The 16,910-nt window shown below is 45.8% G+C and overlaps 1 protein-coding gene across 2 annotated transcripts in view; it reads right to left on the reverse strand.

The window, feature by feature from the left end:
* Positions 1-16,910, reverse strand: part of ADGRD1 (adhesion G protein-coupled receptor D1) — a 173,954-nt gene that overhangs the window by 143,279 nt on the left and 13,765 nt on the right. For both annotated transcript variants that reach the window (XM_068990148.1, XM_068990147.1), the window contains one exon: positions 2,289-2,468. In XM_068990148.1, coding sequence (XP_068846249.1) covers positions 2,289-2,468 — 180 coding nt within the window. The remainder of the gene's footprint in view (positions 1-2,288; positions 2,469-16,910) is intronic.

Genomic DNA, 16,910 nt, shown 5'->3' on the forward strand with positions numbered 1-16,910 from the left:
AGTTTTTTTTTTTACTTCAGTTGCTCTTAACTCTGCATGTCTGTATCAAAGTTCGCTTTTCTGCCTCTTAACTCTGCAGAAGCTACAATTCACATTTTTTCCTTTGACTCTATGCTAAATCCATCCCGTATCTGGTGTTCATCCTTACAACACCCTTCCCCTTGCAGTTACATATCATAAAGAAGGCCACAGAGACACCCAACTGCCAGACTCAGTGACTGGGTTACTGAAGCCAGGTTATGACTGTCTTTGAAACAATGCAAGAGGAAGAAGTCAAGATCCTATCACCTTGTTCCTCATCACTGACTCCTGACTGTGAGCCCTTGCCTTATATAAACCCCTAGACTCCTCATGGAGGGGGGCCACAATTCTTAAGGTATAAGCCTACTGTGTTACCCTCTCTGCTGGCTGAGAATTAAAGCCACCTTTCTATTTCTTTCAAACTCTGTTTTCATATTGTTTTTTTATTCAGCTTTGGTGGGTAGAGAAGTCCCAGATTTTGGCTAGCAACATCCCTGCTCACCGCAACTAGAGAAAAGCCCCCACACAGCAACAAAGACCCAGCACAGACAAAAGTAAATAGATACATACATTTTTTTAATAATAAAAATTAAAAATGTTTCTCTTCATTTCATAATTTTTAGAAAAGTATCATTGTCCTTGAGTGTGAAAATACCTTCAAGGAACAAATAAGAGCACAATGTCAGGCAGAAATATGTACAATTCTCCCCATTTCTCTGGGTAGATGAACAATCAGGGTTCAATAGATTTGACGTTAAAACATACCAAGAAACCTTCTCAGTACCTGATACTGTGTCAGCCCCAAAGGGGCAGGGAGAGCACACTGTTACATAAGAGACTGATAGCAGTGAGAACATGATAAGAGCTGTGAACAAGGTGCAGGACATGCATGTCAGGAAGGAGAGGCGAGGCAGAGACGATTTCTGGCCCTGAGGATCAGAGAGGGCAGACATGCAAAGTTCTCGCAAAGTCTGCATGCGCTGAATTTGCCCCTTTTCCAGAGGTACAAGCCTGACCCCAGCTTAAAGTACCAGCAGAAGTTAACTCACTTCACTCTCACAGTCGCCCTTTGACCTAATACTCTCACTGTGCTGACAATACAGATGAGGACGCTGAGACACAGGGTGGGTGAGTAAGGCACTTGGGTCCACATAGCTGGCAGAGAGGGTACAGAGCGAGACCTGACCCAGGCTGCTTGGCTCCATGTTTAAAAAAAAAAAAAAAAAATGGAGACACACAGCCTTCCTTGAAGTGGTCCAGAAAATGAGTTTTCCTTAACTAGGTCAGGAATGTCATCACTTCCTCCTGGAAGAGACCATTCTAGACTCTCAGTTTGCCTTCCACCTGTGAGATTCCCTTCTTAGTCTGCAGTCTGGACTGGATGTCCCCTCCATGCCACCTGAAGATGCTCTGAGCCCCTGGTCACCTCTCTCCATCTTAGTTCACAGACCTCCAGCTTCCCTCAGGTGCCTGCCCCACACCTTTGCCCTCCTGCCTGGTCAGCTAGGATCGCACTGTGCCCCAGAGGAAACAGGAATCTGTGGAACAGAACCATGTGGCCTCCCAACACCCACCTAGGATCTCAGGCACATTTGCACACACCCAGCTCCCCGCCCCTCCACCTTCCCTTCCCAGGTCCTGGAACGTCCTTCCTGAATCCCGGGGCCCCTCCCTGGCTGGTTTTCTTTCCCTCCATCATCAGCCCCTCTTTTCCAAAGGCTTTCTCATATCAAGTCGAAACATTTGCAGGTTTGCACCACTAAAAAGAAGGAGGGCCAGAGAAGGAGGAAAGAAAAGGAGAAGAAGAGGAGGAGAAGGCAAAAGGAAGATGCAGGAGAAAGAGGGGGAAGACAGGAAAAGGAGAAACAATAAGCACTGGGCCGACGCTATATTCCAGCCTGTGAGCGAAGTATCCTTAATATCTTCACTGCACGGAAACTGAGGCTCCCGTGCACTAACATGACGCAGTAACACTGCCTGCAGTCAGACGGAATCCAAGCGCCTGGCTGCGGAATCCTGGCCCTTAACTAACCAGGCAGACATCTAAGCAAAGGATGCTATCTCACCCTTTCCAGTAAGTCTTGCCAAGCAGCCCCTTGGACTAGGAAGGGGCTCATGTGCCCCAAGGATAGCGCCCCACAGCTCTACATCCATTGGGTTCATCCACTTCCTATCAGGAGGTGGAGGGGGCCGGGACACCGGGCCTCCTCCCGCCTTCCCCCCTCCCCGACCTCCCGGAGCATCTTTCACACCAGTGGCACCCTTACCTGGGGGGCTGAAGCTGGCCTCCCAAGTCACAGATTTGTTATGCGTGTATAGCTCCACGGAACCCTTGCCGCCGCTGGAGCAGACTTTGAACCCGTTGGAAATAACCTGTCCTCCATAGGCAGAAGGGATTGATGTGGACTGTTCTCCTTGTGTCTTCCAGAAAAAAGAAAAGGAGACCCCTAAGGACAGGAAAGAGGTGCAGTTATTATTAATGAAAAGTGAATGGGACTTAATCTCACAGAAGCAGGTCGGTCTCCCTGCTTTTTGATTTTCATTCAAAAGGTAATTTTTTTCTCATTCTAGAGACAATGTATGTTCAATGCAGAAAATACAGACAGTAATAACAGGTAATATTTATTATGAGCTCACTGGGTACCAGACACTTTTCTAAGGGTTTTAAACAAATGCTATCCTCTTAAATATGGAGAAGGAAATGGCAACTCACTCCAGTATTCTTGCCTGGAAAATCCCATGGATGGAGGAGCCTGGTGCGCTATAGCCCACCGGTTTACAAAGAGTCAGACACGACTAAACACTGAGCATATGCCTCTTAAAACTTTAATATTGCAAAATGAGGTTATCACCCCCATTATGCAGATGAAGAAACTAAGGCCGGTTTGCGCAAGGTCCCTAAACTAGAGACTGACTCTGATTAGATTCAAAAAATCTGATGCACAGACATCATCTATTAAGGCAGATCCTTCCAAAACCTCTTCCATAAACATTTTACAAAGAAAGGAACCAATTCATACATACTGGTTTATAAGCCACATTTTTTAAACTTGTGGTATCATAGACTCCTTGCAATGTTCATAAATGTGCCTTGACGTCATCTTTGTTTTGTCATGTCACAACATGACATTCTAAACAGTTACTGTAGGGAATTCCCTGGAGACCTAGTGCTTAGGACTCTCTGCTCTCACTGCAGAGGGCACAGGTTCAATCACTGTTTGGGGAGCTAAGAGCCTGCAAACTGCTTGGTGCACCCAGTAAGTAAAGCAACACATAAGTAAGCAAGAACTGTAAAATTTTTATATGTTTATTTTATTTTTAGTTGCACTGGGTCTTCACTGCTGTTCGAGGGCTTTCTCTAGTTGTGGCACATGGAGGCTACTCTTTGTTGTGGCGTGCAGACTTCTCATTTCGATGGCTTCTCTTCTTGCAGAGCACCAGCTCTAAGCTTGCAGACTTCAGTAGTTTCAGCACACAGGCTTCGTTGCCCCTTGGCATGTCGAACCTTCCCAGACCAGGGATCGAACCCATGTCCCCTGCATTGACAGGAGGATTCTCATCCACTGTACCACCAGGGAAGTTCTGTAGATTTTTTTTAAACAGCAATCTCCCCATGACTAAGTCTTTAAGTTTTCTCCAACTTTTAACTTCCCAAACCGAACTGGAAACTAAACCTCTCTGCACATCTCAGATCATATGCCTTTACAATAGATTCCCAGTAGAGCATTTTTAGTCAAAGAGGAAGCCCACTTTGAAAGGTTATGAAACCTATAATTGTTCATTTCCCACAAAGCAGGGCCCATGGAGGCCCTGGCAGCCAAGAGAGCCACATCCAGCTCTTAATGGTGAAGACCTGACCCAGGATCACCTTGCAGACGAGGGAAGAGGGAGGAGAAGGGGAGGGGGCAGGCTCCCCAGGGAGGGCCAACAAAGGCCAGACCAGCTAGAGGCTCCTGTTATCGCCTTTTGGAGCCCGATCACCCCCACTCTGCTTCTCCAACTCCAGTAATATTTACCCTTTCTTTGCATGTGAGTAAACTGTGTGAGTGTGTGAGAGAGAGAATGCATGCAACCTGCCGGGCACAGCTTATAATAGCTGGAAATAAATCAGGCAGCCTTGGCCCCCTCAACCTAGCCCAGGCTTCAGAGATGCTGAGAGCGGAGGTACTCAGGGCTGATCAAAACAGGCCCAAGATTGGAACTCCTTGGTGGTTCAGTGGTTAAGAATCTACCTGCCGATGCAGGGGACACAGGTTTGATCCCTGGTCCAGGAAGACACCACATACCACGGAGCAACTAAGCTCACCCCACAAGTACTAAAGTCCATACACCCTAGAGCGTGAGCTCCACAAGAGAAGCCGCCTCAATGAGAAGCCCACACACCGCGACTAGAGAGTAACTCCACTTTGCCGCAACTAGAGAAAGCTCACGTGCAGCAACAAAGACCCAGCACAGCCAAAAATGAATAAATAAACACATTTTAAAAGCTAATAAAGTAATATGTACATCATAATACTATGTGTCTCTAAAAAATTCATAAAACAATATCATAATTTTTTTTAAAAAAAGATGAAACTTGAAATAATGGATGAGGCTCAGAGAGACTGCAGAGCAGAGTTTCAGGTAGCCAGGAGTATGTTCTCAGGGCTATTGAGGAAGGAAAAAAGTCCTCAAAAGTGCCCTGGGACACGGGTCACTGCAACTAAATGACAGGACTTTGGTAAGTTGTCCAGAGAGCATCTGGGCTCTCCCAGACACTGTTCTTCTTTGCCTTTGCAAAGGCACCAGGTGGAGGGGAGTCCCAGGCCCGGGGTCCCCCAGGTCTTCTGTCTGCCATCCACTGCAGGGGCACAGAGTCCGAAAACAAAACCCCAAGCCTCCTTGCTTTGCCTCTCCACGCAGAAACAACCAATTTCACAGGGACACGAACACAGCACATTGTGAAACTTCTGTTATGAAACGATCCCCAGTGGGATTCACAAAAGTCCATTTTTTCCCAAACACTTTGCTGCATTGAAAAATTCCTTTCGCTCAATCCTGTCTTGGCGGAATGTCTTTCTGTCCAGGAAGAAAAATTAAACATAAAACATTCAATTTGACCTTAGATAAGGGAAGATTGAAGCAGATGATGGTTTCTATAAGCCAAGCTTTTCATTTTGGTTCATTCAGCCGACAAAATAATCATTTGTCTCTGAGGAACAGCTTGTATTTAAACATCAATTTACGTCCTCATGGAGTCTTCAAAGATTTGCAATGAGTCCTCTAATATTAGTATTTTCAGGAACTTTGCTTCTTGCACTGGAAATTGTCAATACAAAGAAGAAAAAGTCTAAAGGACAAAGAAGTGCAGTATTGACAAATTGATTCAACACTTTTCTTCTTCTTATGAGCATTAAATCCTCATCCATCCCAAAAGTAAAGAGAGGAAAGTTCTTTCTTGATAAAACAAACAAACAGAAGAAATTCCAGCTGTCCCAGGAAAAGATGGATACATTTGAGTGCATAAATATTATAAAATTCTGCAAGCCAAAGGACTCAAAGCCATGACAAAGTCAAAAGACAAACGACAGCCCAGGAAAAAAATATTTGTAAAACATTTAACAAGCGAGAAATAAATGTCCTTACTATATAAAGAACACTTTAGAAAGAAAAGTAAGTTCTACTGTTTAAGAACTTGCTTCGTGCAAAATAAAATGTCCTAAGAATTTTACACGAGTTAACTCTTTTAATCCTCCCAACAGCCCTGTGAAGTAGGGGTTAGTATAGTCCCCATTTTACAAGTGAGAAAACTGAAGCCCAGGGGGGTAAAGTAACTTATCTAAGGCCACATAGCGAGTGATGGAGGCAGCATTGGAACCAGGCAGTGGGGCTCTGGAATCTGCGCCTGTCATCTCTCTATCCTCTTTTGGAGATGACGTACTTTGGGAGAGGGCTCACTTACTGAATTAGACAACAAAGATTCCCAAGAATTCCATGGAGGAGAAAAATGCCTACAGATGTGGAAGTCTTGCTGTGTGTTATCACCTCTGTGTCTGTGGTGAGTGGGGCAGAAGCAGCAGGTAGGAACGCGTAGGGAATCTCCCCAGGTAGAGGACCAGACCCGCAGACTCGGTACCATGTCCCGCGTGTTCGTAACTCAAGGTGGACCAGAACAGTGGCCAGCGGGGAGGGCAAGGAGACCCGCAGGTGATGTAGCAGCCTGGATATCCATCCTTCCTCACCCAGCACAGCATTCTTGGGGAGAATCGCTGCCCCCCCCTCACCAACCTCTGTGTCCTCTCAGTCAAGTGGGACTGATTACACAGCCCCAGGCTCACGCGGGCTGGAGCAGTCCGAATCACAGTGACTGGTTCAGGGATGGCCATGCATCAGCTGATAAAAGGGAATCCTAGAGACTCTGAGTCGACATTGCTATCACACTTGGAAAGCCCTCCTGAGAACAGAGCCAAAGTGATGGAGACAGGAGCTTCCAGTGACGTCATCTAAGCACCTGGACCCAGTTCGTCGTGGTAGACTGAATCTTCCCAAAGAAGCCACCGCATCTCCCAGCCCATCTGTTTTCATGCCATGTGACCTTCCCATTCTCCACCAAGACTTAGGCCAGTTTCTCCACCTGCCCTCTGGCTGATCTGACCAAGAGGAAACGACAGAAGTGGGCCTGGCCAGGTTCCAGAGACAGCCAATAATTGTCTGGAAACTTCCGCTTTCAGCTTCTTGGAGCACAGAACAAGTCCAAGCTCTGCTGGTAGACAAAGAAACCACATAGAGGAGCCGGAGGTGCCAGAGATGTGAGTGAAGAAAGTGGTCTTGAGAAACCAGCTCAGGGACCCAGTCCTGGCTGCCATAGCTATAGCCATGAGACAGCCCTGCCCAGCCCCAGAACTGTGAGAGGTGATGCTAAATTGCGTTTCACTTGTTAAGTTTGGGAGTGCTTCTTATGCATCAGTCGATAACCAGAACACAGTCTTACTTGGAGCCTATCAATAAATCCCCTGAACCTAGCTGAGTTGAATTCCCATTGCTTACAAACTCTCAGTTGACTATGACTGTCCGCAGAGGATGAATCCCCTTCCTGACCCTGAAGTCCACCAAGGGCCACCACAAGGACGTGCACATGGCTTCCTCTCTCATTCCTGACCACCACTTCAGGTGACAGATTTGGGGGCAGGGGGGCTGCTGGGGAAGCTGCTGCAGGGTGAGCAGAGGGAGCAAAGTGAGAGTTAGTCACTAGTCAGGTCCAACTCTTTGCAACCACATGGACTGTAGCCCACCAAGCTCCTCTGTCCATGGGGATTCTCCACGCAGGAATACTGGAGTGGGTAGTCACGCCCTTCTCCAGGGGATCTTCCTGACCCAGGGATTGAACCTGGGTCTCCCACATTGCAGGCAGATTCTTTACCATCTGAGCTACCAGGGAAGAGGAAGCAAGGAGATGCTCTATTCTTTTCTGTTTCCAAGAGGACTTGGCTCTGTTGGGACCTAACAAACGTCATGATAGGCTTCAGGGACTAAGGGAGGACTCACGGGAAAGGCTGAGTCATTGCCCAGTGAGGTCATCCCCGCGGATGCCAGGACTTGTCTAATCAGTATACTCCCCATAACCTGGTTTGAGTTTATCAGGACGTAAAAGATATCCCCCTGCAGCCAATAGCCAATTAGTAAATACCAGGAAACCCCTGCAGCCAATAAAGATTAGCCAATTAGGAAACTCCTGCAGCCAATCATCCCTTGCCAACTCTCTGTTCTAAAACCTATAAATACTGCTGTAAATCTGGGCTCGGGGCTCCTTGCTTCACTCCACTGCGTTGGATGTGGCGGGAGCCCTAGCTTGAGCTAGAAATAACACCCCTTCATGCTTTTGCATTGCTGTGGATGTCTTATTCTCTCAGTTTTGGGGCCTCGGACTCTGGGCATAACAGTTCAAGACAGAGGTGGCTCTCATCCTGTGTGAGACACACGTCCACCTACAATGTGATAGCATGAAATGAGCTCATCCACACCTGTCAGCCACCTGAAAGCAGGTTTCCATGAGAACCACCCAGAGCCTGCAGAGCAGGCTCAAGAATGTTCTGGAGTGGGGAGCTGAGGGCATCAAAACCAATGCCATCCCAACAGGCACAAGAAAAGATGCTCAACATTGCTGATTATCAGAGAAATGCAAATCAAAACTACGATGAGGCACCATCTCACACCAGTCAGAATGGCTACCACTAAGAAGGCTACAAATAACAATGCTGGAGAGGGTGTGAGAAAAGGGAACCCTCCTCCACTGTTGGTGGGAATGTAAACTAGTACAGCCACTATGGAGAATAGTATGGACATTCCTCAAAAAACTAAAATCGAGTTGCCATGGGATCCAGCAATTCTACCCCTGGGTCTATATCTGGACAAGTCTGTAACTGGAAAGGATACATGCAATAGTTCATTGCAGCACTGTTCCCAATAGATAGGACATAGATGGACCTAGAAGTCCATCAACAGATGAATGGGTAAAGAAGATAGCCCCTCCCCCATCTTTAAACCACCTCCACATCTCTGACTCTGCCCATCTGCCCTCTCTCTTTATAAGGACTCCTGTGATGTCTCTGCCCCACACAGACAATCAGGACAGTCCCCATCTCAAGTTTCTCAACTTAACCACTCAACTTCATCAAAATGGGTAAAGAGTACATGGGCTCATTGTGTATTATTTTTTACAACTGCCTGTTCATCTACAATTATCTCAAAATAAAAAGGATCTCATAAAAGAAAATAAAAGAGATTTTACTCGGTCAGGAAGGCCTTTAATCTGATCTGGCTGGTTCAAAGTCCAATTTTATTACAGCGTATCTCAGGCATGGCAGTTGGATGTTCTCCCAGTTTTTGGTCAAGAGAGCCTCCAGAACTGGGGCCTTGGTTTCTTTATTTGTAGAAAAAATAGAAGACATCAAGGGAATCTACCAACTGTAGGCTTCTAAGTGCGTTTTCCATGTGGTGTGGCCACTGTGCAGGAGGAGAGGAACGTACAGGGTTCTGATAACAGAGCATCTCTACCGAGTGGCCGCCTGCTGAGTGAGCACAGGCTGAAAGACATTGATGGGGAGGTTTGGGCTTTCTGGCTAAGCCGGGAAAAGACCCAGACACCTGGCAGTCAACCAGCAAGCTTCTGCCATCGAATCAGATTCCTAACTCCGATTTTTCTTAAGACCCTAAAGTGTAATCTGTACCTCCCCATTTCAGCAGAGTACAGGGTGATATGATGATTTCTCCCTACATCTTTCTAAGAGTTGATAGTTTCAGTCACTCTGGTCTTGGACAGATTCTCCAAGAGAATGTTAGCATATCAGCATGCCTTTATCTGGGCTTCCTGGGTGGCTCAGATGGTAAAGAATCTGTCTGCAAGGCAGGAGACCTGGGTTTGATCCCTGGGTTGGAAAGATCCTCTGGAGAAGGGCATGGCAATCCACTCCAGTATCCTTGCCTGGAGAATTCCATGGGCAGAAGAGCCTAGTGGGCTACAGTCCATGGGGTCGCAAAGAATCAGCCACCATTGAGCAACTAACACTTTCACGCCTTTATACAACAGGAATCACAGTATGAGATGCTAATCCCTTCTCAGTCATCTTTCAGTTCTGATTATGATGAGAAGAAAGTCCCTTTGTATGTAAGTAACAATTGCTAATCCCTGTTTTAACAAAGAAATGCCACATGTCGAATTCAGAGCCTCTGGTGGGCAATGGTACCCACATGGAACTCAACAACGCAGGAATCTTCTACTTAAGAAAATGATGATTGGGTTTCAGTTCTTGGGGATGATAAGTTTCCTTTTCAATTGAATCTAGTGAGTGAAGGAAAGTCACTCAGTCGTGTCCGACTCTTTGCAACCCCATGGACTATAGAGTCCATGGATTTCTCCATGAATCCACGCTAGAATACTAGAGTGGGTAGCCGTTCCTTTCTCCAGGGGGTCTCCAGGGGATCTTCCAACCCAGGGATCGAACCCAGGTCTCCCACATGGCAGGGAGATTCTTTACCAGCTGAGCCACCAAGGAAGCCCAGGTTTTATAGTTCAGGTGCTACGTGTATACAGTAAAAAAAAAAAAAAAATCATAAAAGCAATTTAAAAGTGAGAAAAATTTAAGAATCTTAAAAACTGTCTTAAAAACATTCTAGCTTGACTGGAAATTTAGATAATTGCATCATTCAACCTCAACCAATTAAAGTAAATAACCCACCCTTGGACTTCCTTGGCATAAATACATCCTGCCTTGCTGCCTTCATTGTCTATATTATATAAGCTGAGTTAAGGGGATGACATGCCTTTTTTTTTTTTTCGTCCACATTAGGACTGTAAGGATAGAATTATGTCTGGCTGTGTAAATTTCCTCAGTAAAACTTTCAAGTGATCTATTCTCACCTGTTCTCAAGAGTGCAGAGACCCAGGTGCTAAAAAACACAGAGAATGGCTCCTAAGACTTTCTTATTCCTCCTAAAAATCATAGAACAATTGAGGAGCAAAGTGTGAGGCTATATATACATGGTTAAGTGAATGCAAGAGACCTCACTCTTACAGTAGAAATGTTACAAGGTATCAACTCTATGGCCCCAAATTCATTGTCTTTCCTAAAAATATCTTGATTCTCACTTGACATAGAGAAGTGGTAAAGATGCCGAAGCTGCCACACTGTATCCTTAAAATTTTTTCCCCTCAGCTACATGATTACAAGGAAGTAATCACCAAAATAGGGTGGGAGAAATGATATAATGAAGAGCAAAATTTGGAGAGAAAAAAAGCTAAATGTCATAGTGGTGGAGAACCTGGTTAACAGAAGAGACACTGGGTGAAAGATGAGGAATTGCATCTTCAGTCATAGTTGAGTTTGCAATGGTAGAAGTGAACAATGAAATGCAGAGAAAAAGATGATCGAGACCCAGAGGGATAGTGTTTCTCTGACCTTAAGATACATGACAGAGGCCATAACTCGAAAGCCTGTCTTTCCAGGGGCACTGACTCCATAAGAGAGCCAGCGTTTCTCCTGTAGGCAGCTCAGGCCGTATTTTTCAACTTGCAGACACACTCTTTGTCAGATCAAGCCCTGCATATGAAATGCTGCTCATGCCTATGCTTCCTGCCTCCCCAGAAGGCTCTCTAATTTCTTCTAGAAATATCTGGTGCTCTAGGACTCTCATTGACTCTTACCATTTCTCTCCTCAACACTATTTTAAGAAAACCACAGGTGACTGGCCACTCCCCTTCAGTCTCATCAAGCAGAGCGCTGAGAGTCCAAAGTGAAAGTGAAGGTTGCTCAGTCGTGTCTGACTCTTTGCGACCCCATGGACTATACAGTCCATGGGATTCTCCAGGCCAGAATACCGGAGTGGGTAGCCATTCCCTTCTCTAGGAGATCTTCCCAACCCGGGGATTGAACCCAGGTCTCCTGCATTAGAGGTGGATTCTTTACCAGCTGAGCCACCAGGGAAACCCAAGAATACTGGAGTGGGTAGCCTATCCGTTCTCCAGGGAATCTCTTCCTGACCCAGGAATCATAAACCGGGGTCTCCTGCACTGCAGGCAGATTCTTTACCAGCTGAGCTACCAGGGAAGCTGTGAGAGTCCAAGGGACTCAGGAAATCTGGAGGCCACTGGGTAGTCACCTTCGCTCTAACCAACTGATGCCAGGTGGGTGGGTAACACTAGGAGTTACTGATTTTTTAAGACAAGACAGAAGTAGAGATTTTTTAATGAAATTTTATCTTTCAGGGGAGTTGAGTATTAATTTAAAAAAGCATTTAAAGCACCATGAGAGAGGCTCTGTTTCTGCAAACAGTTAGGCAGGCTTTTTGAACCCACCCATTCTGCCGAAAGCTTCCCAGGTGGTACTAGTAGTAAAGAACTTGCCTGCCAATGCAGGAGATGTTAAGAGATGCAGGTTTGATCCCTGGGTTGGAAAGATTCCCTGAAGGAGGGTGTGACAACCCACTCCAGTATTCCTGCCTGGAGAATCCCATGGACAGAAGAACCTAGCAGGCTACAGTCCACAGAGTTGCAAAGAGTTGGACATGACTAAAACAACTTAGCATGCACATACATTCTGCCAAAAAACAATTCCAAAAACTTGTTAAAATAGAAAATTTGTGAGAACCGACATAATGCCAGCAAAAAAAACACATTTGTGGGCTAGAGTCAGCCTTGAGCAGTTCTGAGATTTGGTCCATGAAAATCACCCTGGGTTAAAATTCAGATCTCCAGGCCCTGTCCACAGAGATTTGGATTCAGTGGGTCTTGGGCTGGAGACTGAGAAGTTCCATATTTAGCACTCTCTGCATTGGACTGGACTCTTCTGCTGATGGTCTAGAAACAATACTTCAAGAAACTCAGCACTAAATCACCCTGTGGCTCTAGGCTATCTTGTGCCTTCTCTGGACCTCAGTCTCCCCATCTGTGAAATGGACGTGGTGAATGAATACTTCTCTCTGAAGCTCCATCAGGCTTTCAAACATTCCTAAAACTCCCAATCATCTAAGGAAGACAGAAGTTGGATCTGTGCCCAACAGTCAGGCCCTTCTGGAAATTTTTGTCCTGAAACACCATTCAGAATAGCTTACCATTTTGTTGATGGCATTGAAGTTAGTGACTTAATGCAAAGTTGAAGTTAGTAACCTAATGAAAAGGGTCTAAAAAGTCCTGTCGATGCTGAGAAGAGAATGTGGGTGCTGAGATTTTCCAGCTGCTGCTATGGAGCTGTAGCAGGTTTCTTGGTGTTTATAAGCAGAGGAAGCTCTAACGCACAAGAGGGAAAAAAGAAGGGTACATTTCCAGAGGGAGGAAAAATTAACAAGTAAAACAGGAAGAAGGTCTTTCTGGCAGGCATCCAAGATGATTGAGAGGTGAAGTGGAATTAGAGGTAATTATTCAAAACGAATTTAGTCCAATAACAGAAAGAAGTATCTAAACGTCAGAGGGGTGCAAAAACGGGACTGGCCCATTCAGGATGGAGAAGGATTCATCACAGGTGATATGCAAATGATGGCCCATCAGATACGTGCTGGGGAAGCATTCAAAGGCATTTAAGCATCAGAAAGACAGACTAGATGTATCTGTTCAGTTGATAGGGATCAAGCATCTATCGTGCTGATATTCATCCCTGAAAATATAGCAGTGACCAAGACAGACGAGTCCCTGCCCTTGCAGAGCTAACTGTCCAAGAAGGAGGACACATAATGAACAGGTCATCACCAAAGATGCAAGGGACAGAGGGGGACATACAGGGACCTGTGAGAGCAAAGGGGAACGCAACTGGTGTGGGACTCATCTCTGTAAGAGCCACACTGGAGCTGAGCCCTCAAGGTCTATAGGGAGGACTTCCCTGGTGGTCCAGTGGTTAAGAATCCATTTTCCAACTGGTTAAGAATCTACCTTGCAATGCAAGGGATGTGCGTTCAATTCCTAGTCAGGGAACTAAGATCCCATATGCTGAGGGGTAACTAAGCCTGTGCAAAGCAACTGAAGAATGCCCACGTGCCTCAACAAAGACCAAGCAAGGCCAATAAAACAATAAAATTAAAATAAGGTTTACAGGGGAGTGAAACAAGATGCTGGAACACTCCAGGAAGACTCCCTCCTCATGCAGATTTCTGCTGGTCGTGGGAGTTGGAGGAGAGTTGCCTCAGTATTGAAGGAACACAGACTGTGTTTCCTCTGGTTCATGTTCAAATAGACTTTCTCTCTCAAAGGATCCTCCAGAGCCTCTCTCCCATTTGCACCCAACGCCCATGAGAAAATTTCCCAGGAGGCACAATTTGCCAAAAGGCAGGTCACACAGTCAGCTCAGAAACAAGAGAAACTAGCCAAGTGGGTGGAGAAAAGCCCTAAGATAAGCAGGTCATGGGTTCGAAATCTCAGAGTGAGCAGCTGGCAGAGAAGGAAGATCCCACGTTCTAGCTGAGAACTCGGAGAAGGAACAGCTAAATTGCTCAGATGTTTTATCCTTTTTTGAAAAGTTCAAACCTCAACCCTGTCTCCTACAACGTTCTTTAAAAAAAATGAAATCAACCAAAAATATGAACAGAGACCACAAGAGAATTGGGAAATCACAAATATGAAAATAATTGACCTGCTTGACTGGGTGTGGGAAGTGTTTCTCTCCTTGTTTAAGTGTTGAGGGAATTCCCTGGTGGTCCAGTGGTTACGACTCTGTGCTGTCATTGCCATGGCCTGGGTTCAATCTCTCGTCAGGAAACTAAGATCCCACAAGTCACACAGCACAGCCAAACATATATATATATAGTCCCAGCTCTGCAACTACAGAGTAGCCACTGCCTCTGCAACTAGAGAAAGACTTCAAGCAACCACAAAGACCCAGCAAAGCAAAAAAAAAAAAAAAAAAAAATTGTTTAATCGCTAAAAGTGCACTTGAAATCATCTCACTTACTTCAAAAGCTATGTGGAGTTTGATTTGAAAAATGTTGGATGGACTTTTCCTGTTCAAATCCTATTCTCCTTAAACCTAGAAATGTAAGCTCATTGAGGCCCCCCGGGAAACACCCCAGAGCAAAGGATATGGTCAATAAAATGGAGCAATGCTTACAGTGATCCTTCGAATGACACCCATGTTTGGTGGTCCTGTCTGAACTCCAAACTGAGGGAGGTGGATCAAGAAATACCCAACCTCCCTCAGCATCTGCCACATTAAGACCCCTGCTAGCATGGCCCCAGGGGGCCAAAGGTGACTTGAGGTTTCCTGGCTTCACCGAATAACTGGCCATACTCTAGAAAAGTGGCCACCCAAAAAATACCTTCAAAGGCTCCAGTTAACCAGGACACACGAGAAGCTATTAACAGGGTGGGAACATGAAGCCAAAGTTTACAGCTCTCTATACCACGTGAGCTCTTGTCTGTCTCATTTTTTTGAGGATGAAATGAGTTAATACAACAATGGGATTAGAACACTCCAGTTTAGTTCAGTCACTCAGTCATGTGCAACTCTTTGCGACCCCATGGACTGCAGCATGCCAGGCTTCCCTGTCCATCACCAACTCCCGGAGCTTGCTCAAACTCATGTCCATCGAGTTGGTGATGCCATCCAACCACCTCATCCTCTGTTGTCCCCTTCTCCTCCTGCCTTCAATCTTTCCCAGCATCAGGGTCTTTTCCAATAAGTCAGTTCTTCGCATCACATGGCCAAAGTACTGGAGTTTCAGCTTCAGCATCAGTCCTTCCAATGAATATTCAGGACCGATTTCCTTTAGGATGGACTGGTTCTTGCAGTCCAAGAATACTGACACCAAGTAAACAATGCATGATTGTGGGTGATTACGATGACTGGTCCAACCACGTCAGCCCCTGTCAGGGGGTCACATCTGAGCAGGTGGACTAAGTGAGGACTGAGATCCTGGGGACAGGAGGCACATTGGGAGGCATCCATACAGGACAGGATCCCAAGGGCTTCTCAGTGTTGGACCAGCCACGTGCCAGCCTTCAGAACAGCGCCATGAGCAGGGAACTAAAATCTGGCTTTGATTGACCCGTGTTACAGGTAAGGAATTTGGACTCAGAAGTTAGGTGGTTGCCCAAGGTCACCACAGAAAGGATTAGAACGCCACTGAAACCCAAGCCACCTGGCCCTGGAGTCCAAACCATTAACATGCTCTATGTCCAGCAGGTCCAATGATCACAGGGTCAGAAGTCAGTGATGAGCTGAGGGGCAACGTCCAACACAAAAGAAGGCCCCTCCATTCAGCCCCACAAAATCGGAACAAGGGAGGGAGATTTCTCAAGAGAAACCGGGAATTTGTGTTTTTATGTGAAATTGTCCTATTTTTCAACTTTGGCAGCTAATCAAAAATTTTAAGTCCATGCCTGCAAAACCAGGCACAGCCACAGGGCAGGGTGAGCTCAGAGGCCTCTAGTTTACGACCTCAGAATTCAGGTAAAGTTTTCCGATAGTTTTGATTTCCAGTAGCTGGTCACTATCATAGTCACCACTGGTCCCATCATAGTCATCATTCAAAGGCTGCTTATCTGTGGCAGTGCCCAGTTACTGGAATTCCTGGGACCTTCCCCTCCCACCTGAGTCAATTCCAGTTGGTAGCTGGGGCTGTGGAGACACCGTTCTTCCAAAGAGAGACTGTTGCCTCTCAGACCCAGAGACAAACTAGACAGAAACACATCCCTACCCTGTTCCTCCTCCTCCTCGGCCGTCCTGATCAAGGCAGGGAGAGGGTGGGGCAGGCACCGGCTGCCCTCTTGTTTCCCTTAGTCCTTGTAGCTGAGGCGGGGCTGTTTTAAATTTAGAGAAATAAACAACTCTGCTGTGTTTATAGGGCTGTTTGAATTCAGGAACAGCTTGAACTGTGGATTTGTAAACCTGGCTGTGGTTTTAGACCTCAAATCCCTTTCTCAAAACTCTGGGTTCTGCAAAGTCCAAAATGTATCCTCCCACACGTGATCACCTTGTTAAGCTTTGTTTGCTTTACTGGAATGTAACCAATGAATTCATCACAGGGCAGTTTTGATAAGCCCATTGGATGCCCAAAAAGACTTAGGGCTTTCAGACCCGCTTGCATTAAACTCTTTTTTTTTCCTAGAAAGAAAAATTTTCAGTTGCTTAGGATAATGGAACTTGGAGGCTCGAAACTGATTTGGATGGTAGAGAACAGTTTCCCAGAACATTTTGAAATGTGGCTTAAATCTTCATTTTCTGAAGCTCAGATCCTAGAGAGCTGGTTACTTTTCATAGAGAAAAAAAAAAAAAAAGGAAGAAGAAGGAATAGATTCCTAACTTCTCTTTTGTACCTGTGTGTTTCACCCATGGTATTATTTTAACCATAGGCCTACAACCTTTCGCTGGGACAGCTCTCACCACTGCCCCCTCCAATCTCCACGGATATAAAAGAAGCGAACCCATGGC

The sequence above is a fragment of the Capricornis sumatraensis genome, chromosome 17, assembly GCF_032405125.1.
Source record: "Capricornis sumatraensis isolate serow.1 chromosome 17, serow.2, whole genome shotgun sequence".
Classification (NCBI taxonomy): domain Eukaryota; kingdom Metazoa; phylum Chordata; class Mammalia; order Artiodactyla; family Bovidae; genus Capricornis; species Capricornis sumatraensis.